Source organism: Alexandromys fortis, unplaced genomic scaffold (assembly GCF_014885135.2).
Source record: "Alexandromys fortis isolate MF-2015 unplaced genomic scaffold, M_Fortis_MF-2015_v1.1 scaffold_166, whole genome shotgun sequence".
NCBI lineage: Eukaryota > Metazoa > Chordata > Mammalia > Rodentia > Cricetidae > Alexandromys > Alexandromys fortis.
Genome location: NW_026068102.1, coordinates 3,034,207 through 3,058,863, shown reverse-complemented (window position 1 = coordinate 3,058,863; position 24,657 = coordinate 3,034,207). Strand labels below are relative to the sequence as shown.

Genomic DNA, 24,657 nt, shown 5'->3' with positions numbered 1-24,657 from the left:
GCAGGGACGAGTAGAACACAGGACACCCTGCCTCACAAGTTGAAGGTGCGCGTGCTCCCTTTCAGGGGTCTTTGAGGCCTGACATGTAGGCAGGCACTCACTGCTCTTGGTTGGAAGCCTTAGTGTAGGAGCAGAAAACTGTTCCTGAGGAAAGGACCTTGCCGAGAATGCAGGCTGGGGGGTGGGGGGTCGTGTATAAGAACGACAGCCCTGCAGAAGGAGCTGGGGGAGGGGGGTTTGTGCTCTCTTCCGGGACTATTGCCCCTGGATAGCACACACTCACCCGTCCAGATGGAACTCTTCAGCACCTAAACAGGGCCGCCTGGTAGCCCAGTGATCCAGGGACAGAAGGAAGGATGGGGCAGGCAGTGCAGGATCCAGGAGAACACAGGAGCCCCTGGAGCCCAGGCTGAGGGTGCCGAGCTCTCTTACTGGGGACCTTGAGGCTCACTGCTCTCCCATGGCCTATTTTAATAGGTCTTTTTGTTACTTTTTGTTTTTTTGAATGCTTATATAATCTGGGTAATGATCCTATATCAATATAAAAAAAGCAAAGAAATTTTCATACTCTGTGGCTTTCTTGTTTCCAAATAGATTATTATCTTAGTTATACAAAAGCTTTTAGTATTATGAGGTCTCACTTTTAAACTAATGTTCTTATTTCTTGGGCAAATGAAGTTCTATTCTGAACATCCATTCCTAACTTTAATCTTTTTTTCTAGCAGTTTCCTTCCGATAGTTTCAGTGTTTCAGCTTTCACAGTGAAGTCTTTGACATGTTTGGAGTTAGCTATTGTGGGGGTTATAGACATGGTTCTTGATTCATTCCTCCATGTCTAGTTTTCCCAGCATCATTTGTCACCATCATTTCTCCAGGGTATGTTTTTTGCCATATTTGTCTAATGTTATGTGGCTTCAGTTATGTGTGTTTGCATGTTTGTTTGTCATTCTTATTGTTTTCATTCAAATGGCTCTGTAACATAAGATCCAGAATGGCAATCCCTTCAACATTGTTTTCATCCCCAAGCAGAATTGCTGTTCCTCTGTCAGGTTCTTTGTGATTTCATGTTAATTTTATACTTCCTTTTTTTATTCTTGTGAAGAATGTCATGGGCATTTTCACTGGCATTCCATTCAGTCTATGAGTAACTTTGGGTAGAATGGTCATTTCTCCAATATTAGTTCTACCGATCAGTGCGTATGGGAGGTCTTCTGATTTTTCTAGCATCTTTCTATAACTCTCTCTTCAGTTTAAACTTTTCATTGCAGAGGCTTTCACCTTTTTGATTATGTTTATTCTTAGATATTTTTGTTTCTCTGGGGCTATTGTTAATGGGTTAATGGGGCTGTGTCCATGATCTCCTTGTCATGATGTTTGTTTTTGCTATATAGAAAAGTTATTTGTTATCGCACCTGATACTTTGCTGAAATTGTAGATAACTTTGTTTTCTAGTTCAATATTGAGAATCTCTTGTGTATTAAATCAGATAAAAAAGGTATAATTTGACTATTCTTTTCCTATTTATTTGATTTCTTTCTCTTCCTTTATTGTTCCTGTTAGTGTTTTGTGCACTGTAATAAAAAGGAGTGAGATAATATATTGCTTTCTCTCTTTCCCAATTTTAATGAGAAAGAGGGTTTCCTCCATTTAGGATATTGTAGTCTGTTTGTTTTTTACATGTGGCCTTCATTAATTGAAATATATTTCATATAGAACTATATTCTGTGGAACTTTTATCACAAATCCATGTTGGGTATTGTCAAAGGGTATTTTTGTATTTATTGAGATTGTTATATAATTTTTATATTTATGTCCACATCTATAATTCATTACAATTTTTGATTGTTATATGTTTAAACATGTCTGTCTCACAGAGAATAAGCCAGTTTGATCATGATGGATTATCATTTTTTATATATTTCCATTTTCAGTTTGTGAGTATTGTTTTGAGGAATTTTGCATCTGTGTTCATCAAGGATATTGGACTGTTCTTTTTTGTTGTATCTTTACAGATTTTGATACTAGAGTCATCGTCTTCATAGAAAGAAATTAGTATTATTCTTTCTGCTTCTATTCTTTTTTATTTCTTTAAATAATGTAAAAAGATTGTTTATCGATCTTCTGTGAAACACCAGTAGAATTCTACTGTGAATCCATCTGCAAATGGCTTTTTATTTTTTGTTAGAAGAGTTTTCCTTGCTATTTTTTCCTGATCTTATGACACTTACAATGTTTTTACTACCTCTTGTTCAATGTTCCCTGAGGCTTGGGAACATCTATTCTTTCATAGATATATCCATCAGGACTGGGTTCCACGAATTAGCATTTTGATCAATTATGGTTTTCTGTAATCGGCTCCATTTGTTTCAAAGAAACATTTTATTGATGATAGATGAGGACTATCCTTGTCAGTGGATTTAAGGACAAATATGTCAAATGTATTTAGTGATTATGCTTGTTTAGTAAATTAGCAGTTGTAAGCTCTCTTGAGTTATAAGCTCTATGACTTCAATAGCACTGAGTAGTTGGGGGGTTTCTAGTACCAGGCATGATTTCTCTCTTGCTAGGCAGGTCATAAATCCAATTAGAGAGTCTTGGTTACCACCAAGTATGCTTTCTATACTGCACCCTTAGAGTTATTTGCCACATTGATCATTGGTATGGTTCATAGGCATCAAAATGGGTTGTACTACTGATTGTTTTCCACCTATGGAAGATTTTATAATGCCTTCAGTATTATGAAACTAGTCCTGGGAGGAGAGGCTTTGAGGCCAGTCTTAGTTGAGGGGTCCTGGTCCCTGTTTCTGAAGTGCATGGTATCTTCAGGCAATATGGACTTGCCTTACGCCTCTATCAGAAGGGAGCAACCAAAAGCAATAACAATAGCCTGAAATACGTAGAGAGTCTCTTGGACAGCACTGACCAACAATTCCAAAGAGCACTTGTCTTGCTTGCTGTTGGGACCTTTGTTAGGTGTTCTTTGCATCTGGAAAGCTGCATAGGTGGGAAGATTTCATGAAACTACAATATATACTAATATTATGATTCCTTATGACTCTTTCAAATATTGTTATTTTATCCTCCTCTTTCTTTCTTCTATGTCGATGCCATCCTACCATCTTTAAATAGATGATCGCTGTTTTTTCCCATTCCTAAATCAGATCACTCATACCCTTCTATTCCTCTCTTTATCGTATCTCAAGTCTTTTCCTCCACAGAGGTTCTTTTTACTTTTCTGGTTTCTGCAATTACTCCACAATACATAGTCACATCTGAAAATTTCCAGCTAGGAGCCTCCAAAGAGTGAGAACACAAGATGTTTGTCTTTCTGAGTCTTTAACTCATTCAGTATATTTTCTAAGTCTTTCTATTTATCTGCAAAATATATTATTTCATTTTTCTTTACAGTTTAATAGTATTCTGTAATGTTTATGGGCCATAATTTCATTATCCGTTCATCAGTTAAAGGACATTAAACTTATTCCCATTTTCCCCCTATTGTGAATAGAGCAACAAACAATAAACATATCTGTGGTGTAGGATGTCAAATACTTTGTAAATATCTCCAGGGGCAGTATAGTTGGGTTATGTGGTAGGTTTTTATTTGTTTTTGAGAATTTTCCATGCTGATTAGATTCTAGAGTGATTGGACCAGTTTGTAAATCTACAGTGTCAAGAGATTCTCTTTTCTTCACGTCCTATTCAGCAATTGTTGTTGATTGCTTTGTTCTTAGTAATTCTGATAGAGGTAAAATTAAATTCAAAGTTGCTTTGATTTGCATTTTCCTAATTGCTATTTTGAAAATTACTTTTAAATTGCCACAAATCGAAGCTTGCTGGTTTCTCCTTCCGTTGCTGTAGTCCCAGAACTGACATAGGGACAGGTCTCTAATTATTCCTGAGAGTCCAAGTGTTTCCCTTTTGGAGAGTGTTACATTCTACTCATTTGCCCACATAAAACTGGGGTCCATTTCTCTGATAACTTGTGGTGGATGGGAGAATGTGGAATGAGAATGTAGCTATGTGGAGCAGAAGAGGATAGTTCATCTGAGTCCTATTGCCCATTGCTTTCTGTTTATAAAGGAGAGTTTAGAATGGTAATAGGTCTTATTCAAGATCTGCTAAATTCTACTCCTTTTCTTATATACTCTCCATCACAGTAAATGAATATGAAATTCCATGTGAAAAGCCCTCCGGATCACTTCCAACTGATCCTTTTGGCATAAATCTAGCTGAAGAATGATATGATGTGGTTTATTTGTTTTTAGCTGTTGGCCAGACTTCTTCCAGCTGTTTCTGAGGACAGATGGTGATACAGATGTTGTTACTGGTATTATTAAGGTTCTCAAAATAAAATTTATTCCAACTCTCAAGTCTGCATCAGATCAGGTGTTTATGGGAATTATAGATGAATTTTCTGCAGAGGACCTTTAGAATGAAGGAGGCATTCCTCTCATACATTTTCAGGTTATTCCAGGCTTATCCAAAATGTTAGCATACACTATTACCCATCATACTATACAGCTATCTTTAGGAAACTGATTGTAGCCTTAAGGTGGTTAGAAATTATTCTAATTGCTGTTTGAGTGTGTCACTTTCATTCTGTCTCTCTTGAACCTCCCTCAGAATACTAGGATGCAAGTAACTTCAGTGAAGCAGTCATCCTTAAGAAGCTTTAAAAATCAATCAATTAATGAACCAATCAATAAATGAATAAATCAAGTGGTAAATGCTGGAGAGATGGCTAAGCATTTAAGAGTACCTACTGCTCTTCCAGAAGACTCAGATTTGATTCTAAGCACCAACCTCTGATAGACAACAACTGATTATAACTTAAGTTACAAGGAATTCAACACCCTCTTCTGGCTTCTATAGTACCCACATATACATAAGTAAACTTGGTTAAAAAGAAGTTCATGTTGTAGTGCTGTTATGTACAGAGATAGGAGCTGTTTGCATGGCTATCCTCTGGCATTTGTTTTAAATTGCTATTGATGTTAAAAATGGAAATTTGACTCTATTTTCTTTTTTTAATTAATTTTTATTGAGCTTTACATTTTTCTCTGATCCCCTCCCTGCCTATCCCCTCCCTCTTCAACCTGCCTCCAAAGTCCCCATGCTCCTAATTTACTCAGGAGATCTTGTCTTCTTCTACTTCCCATGTAGATTAGATCTATGTAAGTCTCTCCTAGTGTCCTCATTGTTGTCTAAGTTCTCTGGGATTGTGGTTTGTGACACTATTTTCTTCTGGCTTCATCCTCAAGTAAATGCCTTATTTCCTGGGCAAATAAACTCTCGTGGTAAGCAGTAGAACATAGAATTTCAACAGAGTGTTTTAAGTTTGTCTAGAGCAATTTATTCAAGTGAGAATTTGAGAAGACAATTGTTTGACCCCAAGGTCTCATTCAGGGCCATGACCAGATAGAGGTGGTTGAAGAAGTCTAGCCTTAAGTATTTAGGAGGCAACTCCTCACAGCTCTGTTTCTTCTAAGCGAGTTCAAAGACTGACCGTCAGGCATACATGTCAATGACTGTGCCTATGTTTGATACAAGTCTAAGAGAGAACCGTAACTAAAAGAAAACAACTTCAGCATGATTTGATATGCCCAAACCAAGCAACCACCACACAAACAAAACAGAGAAATCATCTCTGCTTTCAAAGAAGAAAGAATGCAGCAATTATTTCAATGGCAAAGATCCCTTATCACTGCTATTGAGAATGCCAATAATAGCAATAATAATGATTTCTAACTAAAAGAAAGCCAACACTTCTGGAGCCTGTGTTCTCTGTAACTGGTTTATTCCTACATACTCTAGGATACCTCTGTGTTGGATGAGTTTGTGCTCATGGCACCATGCACACATGCAAATATCTGCCATCATGTCATTTCTTTATGCATCCAGCACAAATGAACTCATTATGCCACTGTTCCTGTCAGATACACAGCAAACAAGAATAGCCACACTGAAAGTTTCTTATAAAAATACAGGGCGGCAAATGTCATTTGTCCAAGATAAAAAGCATCAGTTGTACAGAAAAGGTTGAGAGTACTCAATGCTTAACCTGGGCTCCCTTAGAAAGCAAGTGTCACATTTTTAGACATTAGAAGTTGTAACTCTGAGTCCTTTGTAATGTTTCTGTAGGGCCTGGTGAATCTATGACACTTTGTTTTTCTTCCTTCAACATGTTCCAGATAAGAGCAGTACCAGGCCTATTCTAGGTACAAGAATTTCCTATGAGCTGTCAGAGCTATGAGCTCTAAGTGTGAACTTTGTTTATAGGAAATTGTAGGAGGAATTTTTTGTCTAACTATAAGTCAAAATTATATGATAATGATCCTAACTTTATATGTATTCTGAAAATGATTCTTCTCATTTTTCTGTTACTCGTTGAAGTGACTACAGGAAATTTTCTTCATTTTAAGTTTTAGGAAAATATGGTAAGTGATGTTTATATTTCAAAAAGGCAATATTGCACTGTTCTTTTCCAGTGACCCACAGGCACACACTTGTCAAGAACCCAGGTAGCTACCAATGCCTTCCTTCCACTGATCCATTCTGGTTTCTCTAGAGTACTCTGAGACCTGTCACTCACACTACCTCAGCCCCTCCTCTCACCCAACCCCTATCCACTTCAAACTCACTAGCATCCAGGGCCAAAGCCAGAGTGTCCCTAGTTCTACCTCTGTTACTTTTTGTGGAGCTGGACATCAAATTCTATTTAAGCAAATTTCAGAATCAGCCCTCCCCTGCCTGCAAACCTAAAATTAGCTGACTCACTGCAATGATCTGTACTTAATGGAGACTAAACCCTAAAACACAGTGTTGCCATGACTGAAAACCAAACATCATTCTTCTGATCAACAACCTGTCAGATTTCAACCAAAGAAACAGCCACTTGTCTGATAAAGGCAAGACCAGATCTGTATATCAAAACCCACTACAAACACCATAACTGTAGATTCTGGTCCCAGCAAGAAAACACAAACAGGAAAAACAAGAAAATATTCTTCCTCTAGAAAGAACACCCCCTATTGTAATAGGCTGAAATACAAGAAAAGGATTTCAAAATAACAATTGTGACTATTTTTGAGGACTTTAAAATGTATATGAATAAATGCCTTAATGAAGACTGTGAAAACACTGTTGAATGAAATGGCAAAAACAATTCAAGAGATCAAAGCCGAATTTAACAAAGAAATAAAACTGGTAAAGAAAAGTCAAGCTGAAATAAAACTGTAATTGAAAAACTCAAAAGGAAAAATAACAAAGATTAGAAGTAAGCCTCAATAATAGACTGAAAGAAGTGGAAGAGAAAATATCAGGTCTTAAAGACAAGGTAGAAGAAATGGATAGCTAAGTCAAAGGAAAGATTAAATCTAAAACAACCCAGGCACAAAACACCCAGGGAATAGGGGACACTACTAAAAGGCCAAATCTACAAATAATTGGCATAAAGGAGAAAAAAATCCAATTCAAAGGTACAGAGAATATTTGTAGCAAAATATTAAATTAAAGTTTCCTAATCTAATGAAAGATGCCTATTAATATGCAAGAGGAAACAAAAGACCAAGTACACTAGACCAGCAAAGAAACTTCCTACAATGCAAAATCATCAAAATGATGAAAGTTCTAAGTAAAAAAAGATATTAAAATTACAAGTAAAAACCACCATGTCACATATAAAAACAAGACATCTAACTTTTCAATGAAGACTGTGAAAAGCCAGAAGGTAAAGAATGGAAGTCATACTAACTCCGAAATACCAAAAATAACTTTCTTGATTTGTTTCCTATTTCCCCCATCAGTAGTAAGAAGGAGATGATTGTAGGAGGAGGCCTGATTGTTCTTCCTGGCCACCTGGCTAGCTTAGCCCCGAAATAACCACACAGAAACTGTATTAATTAAATCACTGCTTGGCCCATTAGCTTTAACTTCTTATTGGCTAACTCTTACATCTTAATTTAACTCATTTCTATTAATCTGTGTATCACCACGAGGTCATGGTCTCTACCAGCAAAGTTCCAGCACGTTTATCTCCTGCAGTGGATCCATGGCGTCTCAAGACTCCACCCTTCTTTCTCCTAGCATTCAGTTCCATCTTCACTACCTACCTAAGTTCTGCCCTATCAACAGGCCAAGGCAGTTTCTTTGTTAACTGATGAAAGCAACACAGAAGGACCTCCTACACCACCCATCAGCTTACTTGCACCCGTGCTATGCAATATATGAAGTAGAAATAGAATGCGTAAAGAAAAGCAAAAGTGAGATAAGACAGTATTCCCTTGCTATTCCTCGCTCTATTGCCTCCACAACACACACACACACACACTAACAATTATCCATCTTTTACTATCCTAGTTTCTATTGTTACTCTTAAATCTGAAGGATTGGAGCTAGGAGCTTCAGATGAAAGAGAGCGTGTGACATTTGTCTTTCCGGGTGTGGATTACCTCACTCAATATAATCTTTTCTGGAGCTATTGATTACCTGTAAAACTCATTATTTCATTTTTCCTTGCAACTGAATAGTAGTTCAATGTACAAATGTACCACTTTTTTACCATGCATCAATCGATGGACATTTATGTTCCTTTCATTTCTAACTAATGTGAATAGAGTATCAGTGAGTGATTATGGCAGAGTGAGTATCTGTGCAGTGGGATGTCAAGCCCTTTGGGCTTATGCTAATAAAAGATATGTCTGGGATATGTGATGGATTTATTTTTAGTTTTTTGAAGATTCTTCATATTGACACCCAGAGTAGATGGAGTAGTTTACAGTCCCTCAAACAATGAATAAAGATTTCCTTTTTCCCATCACCCAGTCAGCACTTGTCAGTTGGTTTGATGATCTTTGCCATTCTGATTGGGATAAGTTGAAATATTAAAGTTCTTATTATTAATGTTTTTCTAATATCTAAGGATAGTGAACATTTTGAAGATTTTTTTAAAGATCTATTTATTTGTTATGTATACAACATTCCTTCCATGTATGCTTGCATGCCAGAAGAGGGCACCAGATCTCATGATAGATGGCTGTGAGCCACAATGTGGTTGATGTGAATTGAACTCAGGACCTCTGGAAGAGCAGTCAGTGCTCTTAACGTCTGAGCCATCTCTCCAGCCCCTGAAGATTTCTTTTAGCTTTTTTTTTCTTTTTAAAAACCCTCTACATGGTCGAGATGGAGGAAGGACAGAGAGGGAGAGCAAGGAAAGAGATAAGTTGATTGAGGGAGCCCTTATGGAACTAGCAAGAAACCTGGCATTAGAGAAATTCCCAGGAATCCACAAGAATGACCCCAGCAAAGACAATAAGCAATTATGGAGAGGAAGCCTCAGTTGACCTTGCCCTGTAGTCAGATTGGTAACTGTCTTAAATGTCATCATAGAACCTTCATCCAGAAACTGTTGGAAGCAGACGCAGAGATGCAAAGTGGAGCCCTGGACTGAGCTCCCAAAGTCCAGTCAAAGAAAGGAAGGAACAATAATGTGAGCAAAGGGGTCAAGACCATGATGGGGATACCCATTGGAACAGCTTACCTGGGCAAATAGGAGCTCACTGACTCTGGCCTGACAGTGGGAGAACCAGCATAGATCCAAACTTGTCCCTCTGAATGTGGTGTCTGTTGCATGTCTAGAGCAGACTGAGTGAGACCAAGATTTATCCCCAGTGCCTGTGCTGGCTTTTCAGAAAGATAACCTGACTCTCTTTGGAGAGATTACCTGCTCAACTTTGATATAGTGGGGAGGGCCTTGGTCCTGCCTCAAAGCAATGTTCTAGTCTTTGTTGACTTCCTATGGGAAGCCTTACTCTCTCTGAGAAGTGGATGGGAGATAGGGAGGATGTGGAGGGAATAGGAGGAGGGGAGCTAATGGGAAGTGGGATTGGTATGTAAAATGAGAAAAGATAGTTTTCTAAACAAACAAATGAATGAATAAAAAAGATGACAATTTAAAATTAAAAAATAAAAACTTTTATTATCAGATGTATTTTTTGAACACGTTGTTTTGTTTTGTTTGACTCTGCTTTTTGCGTTCTTTATATATTCTCAGTCCAATTCTCAGTGGGATGTATAGAAGGCGAAGACTCCAGTTCTGTGGAACTTGTCAATTCTCAGTGGAATGTATAGAAGGTGAAGATTCCAGTTCTGTGGAACTTGTCTTCACTCATTTGACTCATTTGGTTGTTTCTTTAGCTGTGCATCTTTTTAATGTTATGAAATTCCACCTGTCAGCTAGCAACTATTTTTTTTTACTTTTAATTTTTTATTTTATTTTTAAAACAATCTTATTTTACATACCAATCCCAGTTCTCCCTGGAGTCCTCCTGTTCCCCCTATCTTCTTCCCACTCCACAACCATCCACTCCTCAGAGAGGGTGACGCTTCCCATGGAGAGTCAACAATGTCTATCAGGTCACTTGAGGCAGGACCAAGGCCCTCCCTGCTGTCTCTAGGCTGAGAAAAGTATCCTTCTATCGGGAATAGGCTCCAACAATCCAGTTCATGTACTAGGGATAAATCCTGGTTCCACGACTAGTGGCCCCAAACTGCCCAAGTCACACGATAGTCACTCACATTCAGAGGGCCTAGTTCAGTTTCATGCAGGTTCCCCAGCTGTCAATCTCACTCTGACTTGGTGATAAAGTCCCCTCCTAGAAAGTCTTTTCCTACACTCATATTCTGCAGGGGCTGCCTGTGTCTCCTAACAGTTTCAGGTCTCACACTTATGTCTTTGATCCATTTTTGTACTAGGCGATAAGTCTAATTTCATTCTTCTCTCTGTGGGCATCTGATTCTCCCAGCACTATTTATTGAAGATGCTTAGATTTCCCCAGGAGATGCTTTTGTCAACTTTGTCTCATATTAAGTGGCTGAAGTGATGTGTTCTTGTGACAGAAGCTTCAGTTTTGTCCCATTGATATCCATGTCTGTTTTTCTGCCAGTATAATTTTGTTTTTATTGCTCTGGCTCCTTACTTGAGGCTTGAAATAGTAACCCTTTTAGCATTGATCTTTTTGCTCAGGATTGTTTTGGCTCTGTGAACTTTTGTGATTTCATATGAATTTTAGGAGATGATAATTATGAGGGTAATTATGATTATCTCTGTAAAGAATCAGAAGGGAATTTTGATTGGGATTATATTAAATTTGTCAATAGCTTTTGTAAAATAGTCATTTTCTCAATATTAATTCTACCAATCCATGAGCATGAGATGTTTTTTCCACTTTCCATGTCTTTCTCTATGTCTTTCTTTAGATCTTCCTCTTTGATTATGTTTGTTTCTAGATAATTTTTTATGTTATTCAGAGTGGAAGTGTCTATGACTCCTTTCTCTGTATGTTTGTTGTTGCTTTGTAGAAAAACCACAGATTGGTATGAGCTCATTCTTTATCTTGACACATTGTTGAATTTGTTTATCATTTCTACATGTTTTCTGACAGAATGTTTGAAATGTCTTATATAAAATTTCATATCACCTGCAAACAGAAGTAACTTGACTTACTCTTTCCCTGTTTGTTTCCCTTTAAATTCTCTTTCTTGCCTTATTGCTCCACATAGCACTTTGTGCCCAATATTGAAAGGGAATGGGCAGAGTGCATAGCCCTGTCTCATTTCTGAATTCAGTGGATGGCTTCAAGAATCTGATCAAAATATATTGTATGAATTTTTAAAGAAACCAATAAATGCATAAAAAATCTTTCTGAAGAGAAGGAAATCATTTCTGAAAAGAACGACTACCAAAAGAGGGGGACTTAGGGATCTGCTGATGCAAAGGGGACCACTGATATTCCCTCAGAAGATAATTGGTCTGTCATTCAGTAGATACTCCTGTGTTTCCCAGAGCAGTTGTATGGTCCTGCCATTTAAAATGGGTTTTGCATATTCTTCCCTTGGCTGCTGCTTCTCTAGGAGAGTGTCAACATCCCTCCCCCAAACACACACATACACAAATTACATGACTCAATTACACTTTCCCTTCTCTTCCCTCCCATTTATAACTTCTTTTTAAGTCCCTCCTGATAATAGCATGATTCCTAAGAAGAAATCTTATACTTAACTAATGTCCCATGTAAATACACCAAAAACCCAGTAGATCCATCAAAACCCCTCTTTCAAAACAAGAAGTAGAAAAGATAGGTGTTTGCTCAAGAACACTCCTGGAAGTTCCCTTTAATGCTTGGGGTCTTGTCTTAAAAGGGATATGGTAGCCCATAACCCATTCTGTGTGCCCTGTGATGGTTGCTGAAGCTAAGTACCAAAGCAGAAATGTAAAACTATGGAGGGACAATGTTAACTGGCCTAAAAACAATTCACAATGGCTTTTCATGATGGCACAGTTAGGATTGGGCCCTGATTCTCATTTCTGATTCTGCCTGCTTTGTCATGGGTAAGAACAACCCTTTACCTCATTTCATTATTTTGAAGTGAAAGAATAAAAAGATGTGGGTACCAGATTGGGCAGAGAAGCTTATTATCTATTTAGGAGGAGAAGCATTTATCTAGAGGGAAATTGAAGTCCTTGGACATGTTCCAAACAGTAAGTTCCAGGTATTATTAGCACTTAGACAGGCTCCTTTTCAGCAGTAATACAGGTGATATGGGTAGATATCAGGACCACCCTAAGGCAGTGCCTACTAGAAAGTATAAATGACTTCCCTCTATCTCCTTGTTGAAAACAACAACAACAATAACATGTAGATGGCTATTTTTTCACCTTGTTTTTTTCTGTAGTAAAGAGAGTTGAAACAATTCTATTTTATTGTCTGCATGGAACCAATGATGTTGGTCCATTATTGGTAAAAATATGATGGGTTATATGACAATATAAGAAAACCAAACAATTGCTGTTGAAATAGGGAAGCGGCGGGGCTGCTTCCCCAACACCCCGGCCGCTTGCTAGCTCATGCCCGAAATAACAACACACAAACTGTATTCATTTAAGAACTGCTTGGCCCATGAACTCTAGCCCTTACAGGCTAATTCTCGCACCTGGACTAGCCCATTTCTAATAATGCGTGTAAGCACCCCAAGGTGCGCTTACCGGGAAGATTCTAGCCTAAGTCCATCGTGGGTTGGAGGAGCTTCATTGCGTGCATCTGCCTAGGAGAGCGGAGCATGGCAACCATGGCGTCTCTGCTCCAGAGAGCAGAGTCTCTCCGGAAGCAGAGCAGAGTCTGACCTCACTTCCTCTTCCGCCCAGCATCCTATTCTGTTTCCTCCTCCCATCTATCTTTTAACCTATCAGGGCCAAGGAGTTCCTTTATTGCTTAACCAATGAAATCAACAGATTGATATATGACACTCCCACATCAAATTGCCCTTAAAATGTAACTCTTCTTCTTTTTTTCCTATTGCCTGATGTCATTCCTTCTCTGATAATGGGGCTAGTAATAATGTATAATCAATACATGTTACTTTTTTCTATGATCACATCCCCAAAAAATCAGGTAGATGTCAGGACAAAGTGGAGTCCTTTTGACTGTGACAAGCCACAACACATATGAAAATAATTAAGATTTACATAACTTTAAGACTTAATACTAAGGAGACATCAAGACCCCATGTTTAAGGAAGCATAGAGCCCCCATGATTTGTGACATGTATCTTAGGACAAGAAGATAGAAGAATTGTGGGTATTTGTTTCATAAAAGACTCAGGTCGGAGCTGGAGTTGAAGACTCAGTGGTTAAGATCATTTGTTGCTCTTGCAGAGGACGTGGGTTATTCCCCCCCTTCCACATGCCAGCAACAATGGTCTGCAACTGTGGGCCCAAGAATCCTATGTCCTCTTCTGGCCTCTCAAAAACCAGCACAGAGGAGATACACATACACATAAGTTAAATAAATATTTTTAAAACTTTTAAAAAAGCAAAGACTGTAGTACTCTAAGCACTGTTTTCTAATAAGGTAGAATTCTTACATGACAAAGTCAGACTTTGGGTTAGAGTAAGGATGACTGGGTGGAGATGTTCCTCCACTCAGGAATACTCAATGATGGTTACTGTGAAGCTATATCTTCCTCTGTAAGATCTCTACTCTTGATTTGTGTGTGATGAGCTTAGCTATGTGCTACAACCAACTGTAGGAAACAATAAGCCCAGATCATAGCAGAGTATGGCCCTACTTGGAGGGCACCTTTTGTTTTTGCCTTTCTTGTACTTTACCTCCAGTGAGGAAATTAGTTTTTTGTATCTTTGAAAACATTTTCCAGTACATATTGGCCCAACCATTCCAGTTTTGAAGCATATCATGACTTATATAAAATAATGCATACCACACCATATTTTAATTATAAAAATAACCTAAATGATAATTAAAGGCAAATATGTGAGTAAATTTGGATTTGCATATAATATTATCTATTACAACTTATAGAAAGTAAATTGTATAAAGATTATATCTACCCTACTAGAGGAAAGGGTAAGTATACCTCTATAGGAAAGAAATAAAAGAAACATGCATGGTTTGATTTATTTTTGAGAGAATAATTAAAAATGCCTCCACATATATAAGCATATGGGAATATATATTTTTTTCTCCCAAAAGTTACAGAAAGATATAAAGAAATTTGTTAATAGTAAGAGGAGAAATTGCATTTGATGAGATATTGAACAATGAAAGGTGAGGAACAGAAATAAACTGAAGGATAATGGCCTACCTATCATTCCTTTTATTGGGCATCTATCTATGTGTTTATCTGTCTCTATAATGATCACTTATGTTAAAACTGCACTTAGAAAAATTTAATGTAAGATAAAAGAGGAAGAAATACACAAAATAGAGAAAATTATCCTCTTCAATCTTTGGTTCAATTGTTCTTTGCATGTAAAAATAGTTTTCTGTTAAATGTATGTTCCAATGGAAGAAAGGAAAGGGAGAAATTAAGTAATTATAATCTGAAAAATAAAAATAATAAAAAGTACAAATGTTTTAAAATCAAAATCAAAATCCCTTAGTTTCAAAATTTAAATATTTTTTTTCAAAAAATCAAATAAATTCTAGATAATGTTCAGAGATAAAATATTTTACATTCTAGATATAAAGAATGAATGACTTGAGACTCAGTGTATTTTTCTAAGTTGTATTATTGTCATATGAAAAGTGCCCATTTTTTCCAAGTGCTTGAGAAAATATACTACTTGTCATTGTGTTTATTTGTGTGTATGGCATGTCCAGTATATGAACTTAGGTGTGTATATCCATTCACCGTTCACATGCTTTTGGAGGCCAGAGGAGAACATTGTTTGTCTTCTTTCAATATTTTATACCATTTTGGGGGAGGGGTAGGTGTCAGGCTTGCTTTCTGAACCTGAAACACACCATCTGGCTAAACTGACTAGCCTAAAAACTCAGGAGCCACCCAGATCTGCCCATCAGCACAGGAGTTGCAGGTTTGCAAAGCCAGGCTGACTTTTGTGTGTGCTAGGAACTTTATCTTGGGTCCTCTTGCTTACACAGTAAGTGCTCTTCTCGCTGAGTCATCTACTCAGTCCCTCTTTTCTTTAATTAGATTTTAATAATATAGGGTCTCACTATATAGCTCTCGTTCACCTAGACCTCTTGTGTAGACTAGTCTGGCTTCAGACTCGTGGTGATTTTCCTGCCTCTGCTTCCTGAAAGATGAAATGCAGCAGGTATTCATCAACTCATCAAGAACTTTCTTTCTTAAACCTATAAACACAGGACCACATTGGTATCAACAACCCAAGAAATTTCTGGCATAAAAAGAGCATACTGATTCCTGTGTGCTTATGAGTGTGTACTCATTAGTGTGTGTGTTCAGATTTTCTTTGCTAACATAAAAGTGCTGTCCTTATGATGAGTGTATTTTCTATTAGATTGCTTTTAGCTATAATTATTTTTTATCTGGTGTATGGCATGTGAATATCTAAGGACAACTTGCAGGAGTTGATGCTCCACTTTACTGTGGAGGTCTCAAGGACTGAACTCAGGCCCTCAAGCTCAGAGGTCCACTTTTTCCCTTGCCAAGCTATCTCACCAGCTCAAATATAAAATCGTTGTGATAATTATTTTCTATATGAATTTTCTTCATTGTATAGTCATACTTAAAACTTGTGGTTCTTTCTATGAAACAAATTTAATTACATCTAGAATAGTTCAAATATTGTTCACTGTCTGGTGATGATTTAAGCTCTGTTTACCTTGAAAGAAAAGTTAGAGAATAAAATTCCATTTAATCTTATATATAGCTTATAATAAAAACCTACATGTGTCTATGTGGCTAACTTCTTTAAAATCTCACTTATCTTTTTGGTTTAAGAACACATGCAATGGCAATTTTCCACCTTATACACTAAACATTTTTTCATGTGCCCAAAAGCCGAATGGTGCTGTCTCGCAGTTTGTCTTTTGCATGAGGGTGGGAAGTATCACAGGAGGAAAATACTCCTGTGGACCTGGAGAGATGAAAGGATGAAGGTGAGTTGGATGAGGAAAGATGGGCTTCCTCCTCAATTGCTTGCATTCTGCATTTCCTCTGGATGTGCTATAAGCACGTTCTTTGTGTCACCATCATGTTGTTTTCTTAGTCATTCTGTTTAAACACTCCTCCTTTGACTGCTAGTCTGCGAGGCTGCATGGCTGATGTTCCTGTGTGTGACTGAGTCTGTGATCTTCTGCCTCTTATCTCACATCTTTTCTTTATGATGTTTCAGCTCATCCACCATACACCATGTGCTTTAGAGTGAAATTCTACCCACATGAACCCCTGAAGATTAAAGAAGAGCTCACAAGGTATTTTTCTGTTTCTGCATATTTACTCTGCCACCTGTATCCAGTCAGAGTCTCTACCATCTTAAAGGCTAGACATTCCTATTATTTCCATCAGAACTCCTCCAGGAAGCAGGCTCTGGGGTCAGCATTGTGTTCCTCTTATTCTTGATGGTCTTGGGATATTTTCTAGAGAACCATTGTCATTGGGAAAGTATTATCTGTACAAGAAAACAATGGTTATAAGAGCGGGGCACTCAGAGAACATTTGACAGTGGGGTGCTAACAGAAACAGATGTGAGCAGATGCAGAGGGTAGCCCTACTCTGTCTTTTGGATCTAAGTCTTGCTGGAAGACAGTTTTCTGGACAGAATAGACAGTTAACTGTCTGGCTTTCCACTTGATAAATGAGAACTACAGCTAGACTTTCCTTCATTTGTGCACTCTTCTCAGCCCAGTTCTGAACTGTCTGCTTCCCAGACTTTCAACTCTCTCTGCTGGATTTACTTTCAGTTAATTTTGGAGATTTGTTTCCATGAAAACTTCTTTCCATGTAAAAGTTTCTGAGCAAGATTCCCAGGTGTCTACCTTCTAGATGTACATGTGAAGAAGCTGTTGTGCACTGAGTTCTTGCTGGGTCTCTAATTTGGTGACATCAAAACTGTCATATGCAATTATAGCTAACAATGGCCTGCATGGGTCCAGATCCATGTTGTGCTGATGATTGGCAGGTGGAGTGGGAAAAGCTTGGCAGATTTTGCTTTTCTGTCGTCTGTAGCCTATGGTGATACTTGCCCATAAGGAGTGAAAGGAGCAGATAGCTGTACTATGTGATTGATTTGTCCACAGCCCTTTCATGAGTTTTGTGCTGGAAGTACAGGAGCAGAAAATGAAAGTGTAAGTGTGATGTGTGCATACAAGTGTATGTGGTGTATATGTGTGTATATTTCTGTTTGCATGTGTATGCATATGTATAAGTATATACGTGTATATATAGGTATATATGTATATATGTAACTATGAGTAATCTGTGTTTGTATGTGTGCATATAAATGTGTGTATATATGTGTATGCATGTAAGTGAATATATGAGTGTCTATGTGAAAAATGAAAGAGAAAAAATATGTGGCAGATATTTTAGGTAATGTTATGTTGTAATCCTTTTTTATTTTTTCTTTTCATTGGGTTAAATTAATAAACATTAATTTTACAATCACATTCATAATACTGGATAATTGTTACCATTATTGAAATCTAGAATATTTATTACTCCATTAGAAAAAAATCAAAAACATACATTAGACCTGGTCAGTAATCCTCATCAACCAATATGGACAAGTTCAACAGAACTGCCATGTACAGACTACCATGCATGCTTCAGCATTGTCAACGCATATATGTCATTTTCAGTTTTATGATCTGTCCCTCCATTCTGTTGTCCCAGGCAACAAAGTATTTTCTATGCCTATAGATTTGTCTATTTCAGATACCTCATATTAGTGAAATCATGAAGTATGTACCTGTAACCTGATTTGGCCTAAATTTTTAAAATTTATTTATAATTTATTTGATTAATTTTTCCTCAGTTCTAAGTATATACCCAGACAGAAGAGTACAATGAGTTAGAAATAAATAAATAATAAATAAATAACATACAACACAACACAAAACTAAAATTATACATAGACACTACCCCAAACCTCAAATAACAACAATAAAAAACTACAATGAATTTGCACAAAATAACAAATGACACACCTAGGACCTCACCAAAATCCCAAGACAAGAGTCTTAAATATACTAATATTCAAAATTCCTTGAATATACTACCAGCATAATTAGAAAAATACATACATATGTTACTATATGTGTATAATAACACACATGCATATATTATTAAATACATATACACATACATGTGCGTATATAGAGACTATGTGTGTTGTATTTTTTATATATTATATACATGTATATATGTGTATATCAGGTGAACATCATATACAAATATGTGTATGTATGTAACACATATTTAATAATCAAAGAAAAAATACTATCATAGTGAGAGTAGAAGGGCCCTGAGAGAGGTTAGAGGGAGAGTATCTGGGAGGGGTTGAAGGAATTAAATGAAAGGGGAAAATTAAATTTCAATTAAAAACAAAAACAATGATTCGTTTCTGTCATTTATTTCTCTAAATCTCTTATCTTCTTTTATTTTATTTTGCTTTTGATATTACACTGTAAATACATTTCTCCCTTCTCTTTCTTCCTTCTAATCCCTTCATATGCCTCTCCACCATGCTCTCCTTCAGATTCATGGCCTCTTTTTTAGTAATTGTTATTGTATTCTTATACATATAGGTGTGTACATATACATTTATAAATAAAATCTGGCCAGTCCATATAATGTTAATTACATATATGCTTTCAAGAGTGATCACTTGGTACTGGACAACCAACTGGTAAAGAAATATTGACATTTGTCATAATCTAATATAAAGAATGAGTCAGTTGTTAACAAAAGTTTTATTCATATTAAAATTAAAACAATTATAGTTAATAACTCTAGTATCTACACTTATTTTATTTTTATGCTTAAATAATATTTTATTGTGAATGTATATATATATATATATATCAGTTTTTACCCATTCATTCTTTAGTGAAAATTTGAACTTTTAATACTTTTTAGTTATAATTAATAATGAACATAAATTCTCAAATTTTGATAAAAGTCCAGATGCTGACTTAGTTGGGTTTAAGGTACCATTCATAAAAATGTAGAATTGGTATTTTTTCTTTAATCTTATTTTTAATTAGTTTTTTGAGAATATTGTAATGAGTTGATCATTTCCAACCTCCCTTCTCCAGCTACTCCCGTAACTAGACCACTTCCCTTCCCATCCTGGTTTGTGGGTTTTTTCCTTACTCAAGACCAATTTTTGTTGTTCAGCTATTCTGAGATGTGTGCCCTTCTGCTGGAGCACAGTGAATAATCAGGAGCTACCTTCTTAGAAAGAGAGAGAGAGAACTCTTTTCCAGCAGTCAACAATTGTCAATAACTCTCTGCCTGATTGCTTGTCTTTGTACCCAATTCTCCTTCCCATTCTGCAGTTTGCTCTGGTTTGGACTTAACAAGTCTTATGCATCCTGTCACAACAGCTTTGAGTTCATAAGTACAACTTCCCTTCTGTGTCCAAAAGACAATGTTGCTTTATAATCATCAATAATATCTGGCTCTTACACTCTTTCTATCATTTTGGAAGAGGGGAGACAATATACATATTCCATTTAGTTTTGACTATTCTTCAGTCTCTTACTCCTTGCATCTTGGCCAGTTATGGGTCATTGCTCTGATCATCATTTAGTGCAAACAGAAACATCTCTGATGAAGGTTGAGAGATACCTTAATCTATGGGTGTAATAATAAATCATCAGGATTTGTTTTAGTATAATATATGTTTAGCAGAGTGTGAGTAGTAGGTTCTCTCCTAGGACCTAAAACTATCTAGTCAGAGTTTCTCAGTCCCATAATTGTGACAAATAGGTTTCAGCTTGTGGAGCAGGCTTTAAATCCAATCAGAAAAGTGTTACTTGTTTGCATGTTGTTCAAGCCACTATTGCTCCAGTGGGCATGTCTTGCTAGCCCAGGCATTGTGTCTTTCATGGTACACTATTGGCTATAATCAATGTTTATTCTGATCTCTGGTAGACTGCACAACTCCTCAACAGCGTTTTGAAAGCCAACCAGTAGAAAAGTTTCCAGGTCCACACCATCTTGATTTTTTCATATTCTAAGATTCAAATATGTGGTGTCTTCAGTAGCTAGCTCTTATTACCAAGTTCTGGAGGGGAACCAAGAGCATTGGCAATAGCATGCAATGCTTGGGGGTATTTGTGACCTCACTTGCCCATAACTCCAAAATGTGCAGCCTACTCTTAGGACAGAACTTTAGTGGTATATTTTGTTATATGTTGGATCCATTTACTGTTCTTTGAGGGACCACCACACTGATTTCCATAGTGGCTGTACCAGTTAGCACTCCTATAAGTAGTGATTAAGTGCTTCCCATTTCCCACTTCAGAGCCAGCATCTGTCATCATTAGTTTTTATGTATCGTATCCATTCTGACTAGAATAAAAGGAAATCTCAAAGTACCTTTAATTTGCATTTGTCTTGTGGTTAAGAATAAGAGCCCTCGTCCCCTAGTGATTCTTATGTTCATGGGAGATTGAGAAACCTATTATTCAAATTCTGACTCATGATAGAGAATCGCCAGGTAGCTATGAATATCCTGTCTACCTAGTGAATCTAAGTAACATTCTAACAATATCTTTGGGTAATGAATGTGCTGATTAAAGTTGACAGGCTTCAGTGCAGCAAACTAGTCTAGATTATCAATTCAAACTGTAATAAAGTTATTAGTTGCTTTATCTTTTTAATACAAAGTATGTATTAATTGGGAACAGGTTGTCTTTTGAATCTCTCAAGTGTCACTAATACCCTGATGGCTCGAACAGTGTCCAGTATAAAGTACGTAAGAAGAAGATCCATGTGACGAAAACACCAATAAGGCAATGATGAGTCCTTCAATGTGTCCATTGTGATTTCAATTTTGTACCAGCAGAACTGACAGCTCCCATGTCCAGGACCAAGAAAAACCCTTATGAGATTAGAATACAAATCTCCCTCTATGGTTTTCCATTTCCTTGACTTTATCTTTAAAGTGAAGTTATACTTTGGCTCATAATGCTGAGTATGGCAAATTACTAAGCAGTAGAAGTATTTAGTCAGGGTTTTCTCACAGAAACATACAGTGGGTTTTGTGTGCATGTGTGTGTGTATGTGTGCGCGCGTGTGTACATGAGTGACTATGTATGTGTGTTTGCATAAACTTTATTATAAGGAATTAGTTTGCATCTTTAGGCAGGTTGGAAGGCTCTGCAGTCTTCAGGCGAGAGGCCATAGAGGGCCAGTGGATTCCATCCAGGTCTGAAGGCCTCAGGATAAGGAGTACGAAAGGCAGAATACTCTAGTTCATGTTGTAAGATAGAGTAAATTCACCCTCCCTCTGCATTTCTGCCCCATTCCGTCCTGGAACACTTTGCACGATGTCAGCCCCAAATAGGGTAGCCATCTGTTTTGCTGTTTCACTAACTCAGCTATAAATGATGCACATAAACACTTTTAAAGATCCCCAAAATCATGGTTAGCTTCATATCTGAGTATCCCATGACCCAGTAAAACTGATGTCCAAAATTAACTACCTCAAAGTTGTAACTGACTAATTAAAAGGTGTTTCTAAGGGTTCTCCTAAGGATATGCAAATGTGGGGTGATGAGGAGGTTCCCTTGTAGGTAAATGTTAAACTGGCACGAATGGTATCTGTTACTTTTGTTAAAAAACAAAACAGAGCCCAGACCTGAGCCTGCGAGTCAATTTGGTTAAGAAAGAGCATGGAATCTGAAAAGAATTGGATCAGCATGGATGAATTCAAAGGACAGTGACAAGGGCCTGAAAACCAGTATCTGCAAACTGTTGCCTCTGTATTATTTTCTAACTATTAATGTTCTTTTTAAAGTATTGCGATAGCACTTATCAATGTAAAAGTTTCTCTTGTTAATACAATCTTCCTGAGTTTTCTTACAAAGTGCATATGTTATGCCCAAATCCATGGGGTCCCCTCAAAAGCCAACAAAGGAGACCAAGTCCCCTAGGTAAAAGCAAAGAGCTTTTATTTTAATCAAGTTTGCAAACTCGGTCTCTCCGCATGTTCAATGTATTGGAATATCTGGAGAGCCCCAAGTTCAATTACGATAAAGTTTTTGTAGTAGTAAAGGTGGGTTTGAGAGGGTCTCTCAGGTTTAGGGCCCTCCTGATTGGCTGACATTTGTCTAGGGGTGTCCTGTTGAGATGCACTGGCAGGTGTCTCTATCTACAGTTCTTGGAATGCCAGGCATTTCCTTTGAATGGTCTGCTCTTGGGTGGGAGTCGGCAATCAGCCTGTGGTTCCCCTTGCAGCCAGTCATTGTCTCAGGGTAAACTGTTGAAACTCTAGACTCCATTTAAATTCATCGATGGCCAGAGTCCCAGGTGATAATGGTTGGAATTAAAGAACTCCCTTTGGGTAACCTGCCCAGACTTAGCTTATCATGGCTGACCCCCACACATACATCTTTTCAACTTTCCTACAAGACAACCCGGGAAAGTTTCACAGTAGTTGATTCTTCCATAACGTTGCCCACTTTTCCTTCTGTTTTCCCAGTGCAGTTTACCGACCACATTTGTGCCTCTACAGGTATCTGAGTTAGTCTGCAGAGGATCAGAGACCAAATACAGTGACACAAGAGCCCAATCCAAGTGTCCATCATCTTAATTTGGTCTCATAACCAAATTTGTTGCTGTTTGGTTTTTATTGCTTAGTTACTAAGATGTCTCTTCTTGAGGAGCAATGAGCATATGGTAGTTCAACATAGCTTCTGATTACAAATGCACATAGAGTTTTAAAAGAAATCAAATTTCAAAAGACCCTTGGGATGTGGATGATATAAGTTGTGGTTTTCCTTGTGTGGTAGCAGTCGGTGACTGCTAGGCCATGTGTTTCTTGGTTATTTTGGAGTTTCTTAGAAAGGCTGAGCCCCTTTACCTTTGAAAGCTAACTTAAACATTGGGTTTCTAAATTCTGAAATCTCCACTTCTTTTTGCATGTGCTCATCTGAAGGAAGATTGGCATGTCTAAACTACTGCCGAGATCTAGGTGTGGTTCAGGTAGACAGATAATAAAAGTTCCTACTTTCAAGCTTCAGATAAAACTTAAGATGATTATTTCTTCCTTTTTGTTGCAGATACCTTTTATATTTGCAAATTAAAAGAGACATTTTTCATGGTCGGCTGTTATGCTCCTTTTCTGATGCTGCCTATCTTGGTGCTTGTATCGTTCAAGGTGAGTCCAGCCTCCAGGACACTCATTCCCAACACTGCAATGGGCAATGGAACTTTATTTTGTGTCTCTCTTCCCTGCTACCTATGACAATCCTGTCTTTGTCTGTGGGGGAATCTACTTATGACAATGTAGTTTACCACAGATTCACCTATTCACATTCCCTCCCAAGTCATTAATCCTGGCAGAAGGCTGAGCGCCACTGTTCACAGTGCCTTGCTCACATTTGAAGACTTACAAGCCCCAAAGAGTAGAATATAGAGTCTCTCTTTTTTTTTTTTCTCAAAGAAACAGGCCATCATTTTGTAAGACTTTCTATATTGATGCCAGAATTTTATGTTTTGATTCCACTTATCAAATGATACCTAATAGACATATCAATGGGTGAAGCCATATCAAGGAAATGGATTTTTAAAAAGTAGGTCACTCCTTAATTGTATTTCATGTGTGCATGTATTTTCTATAAATTTTTCAGCTTTCATAGGCACACAAGAATAAATTCACAAATCTGTTTGATGAATCCTCCCCTTTTCCTAGTTATTTTGTCAAATTTGAATTACTTTAGTTCTTTAAGCTTTAGTGTTTTCCTGTATAACATGGGGTAGTTATAAGTCCTTCTACAAAGGGAATTTTATAACAACTGTGAACAGAACATTACAGACCATAAGAGGTAGATGTTCTTTTTAGGGATGAGCATAATACTAGTGTATTGGGAAGACTGAATGCACTCACTAGACTTGGAGTCTAGATGCTTCTAATCTTTTGTTTTAATGCTGGTTTGAAAAAAGTATTTTGCCTTTGAGTAGGTATGGTTTTAAAGATAGGTTTCTCAGTTTTTAATTGTTTTTCTGGTTTTGAGATTATAATATAATTATATCATTTCCAAATTGCCTTTCCTTTGTCCAAATCTTCCCAAATACTCAACCTTGACCATTTTCAAATTCATGAACTCTTTTTTTCTGTAATTATTTTTACATATATATTGT

The 24,657-nt window shown here is 37.2% G+C and overlaps 1 protein-coding gene across 2 annotated transcripts in view; it reads left to right on the top strand.

Moving 5' to 3' along the window:
- Frmd3 (FERM domain containing 3) overlaps positions 1-24,657 on the top strand; it is a 195,166-nt gene that overhangs the window by 102,035 nt on the left and 68,474 nt on the right. For both annotated transcript variants that reach the window (XM_050123934.1, XM_050123933.1), the window contains exons 4-5: positions 16,679-16,757; positions 23,577-23,674. In XM_050123934.1, the coding sequence (XP_049979891.1) occupies positions 16,679-16,757; positions 23,577-23,674 (177 nt within the window). The remainder of the gene's footprint in view (positions 1-16,678; positions 16,758-23,576; positions 23,675-24,657) is intronic.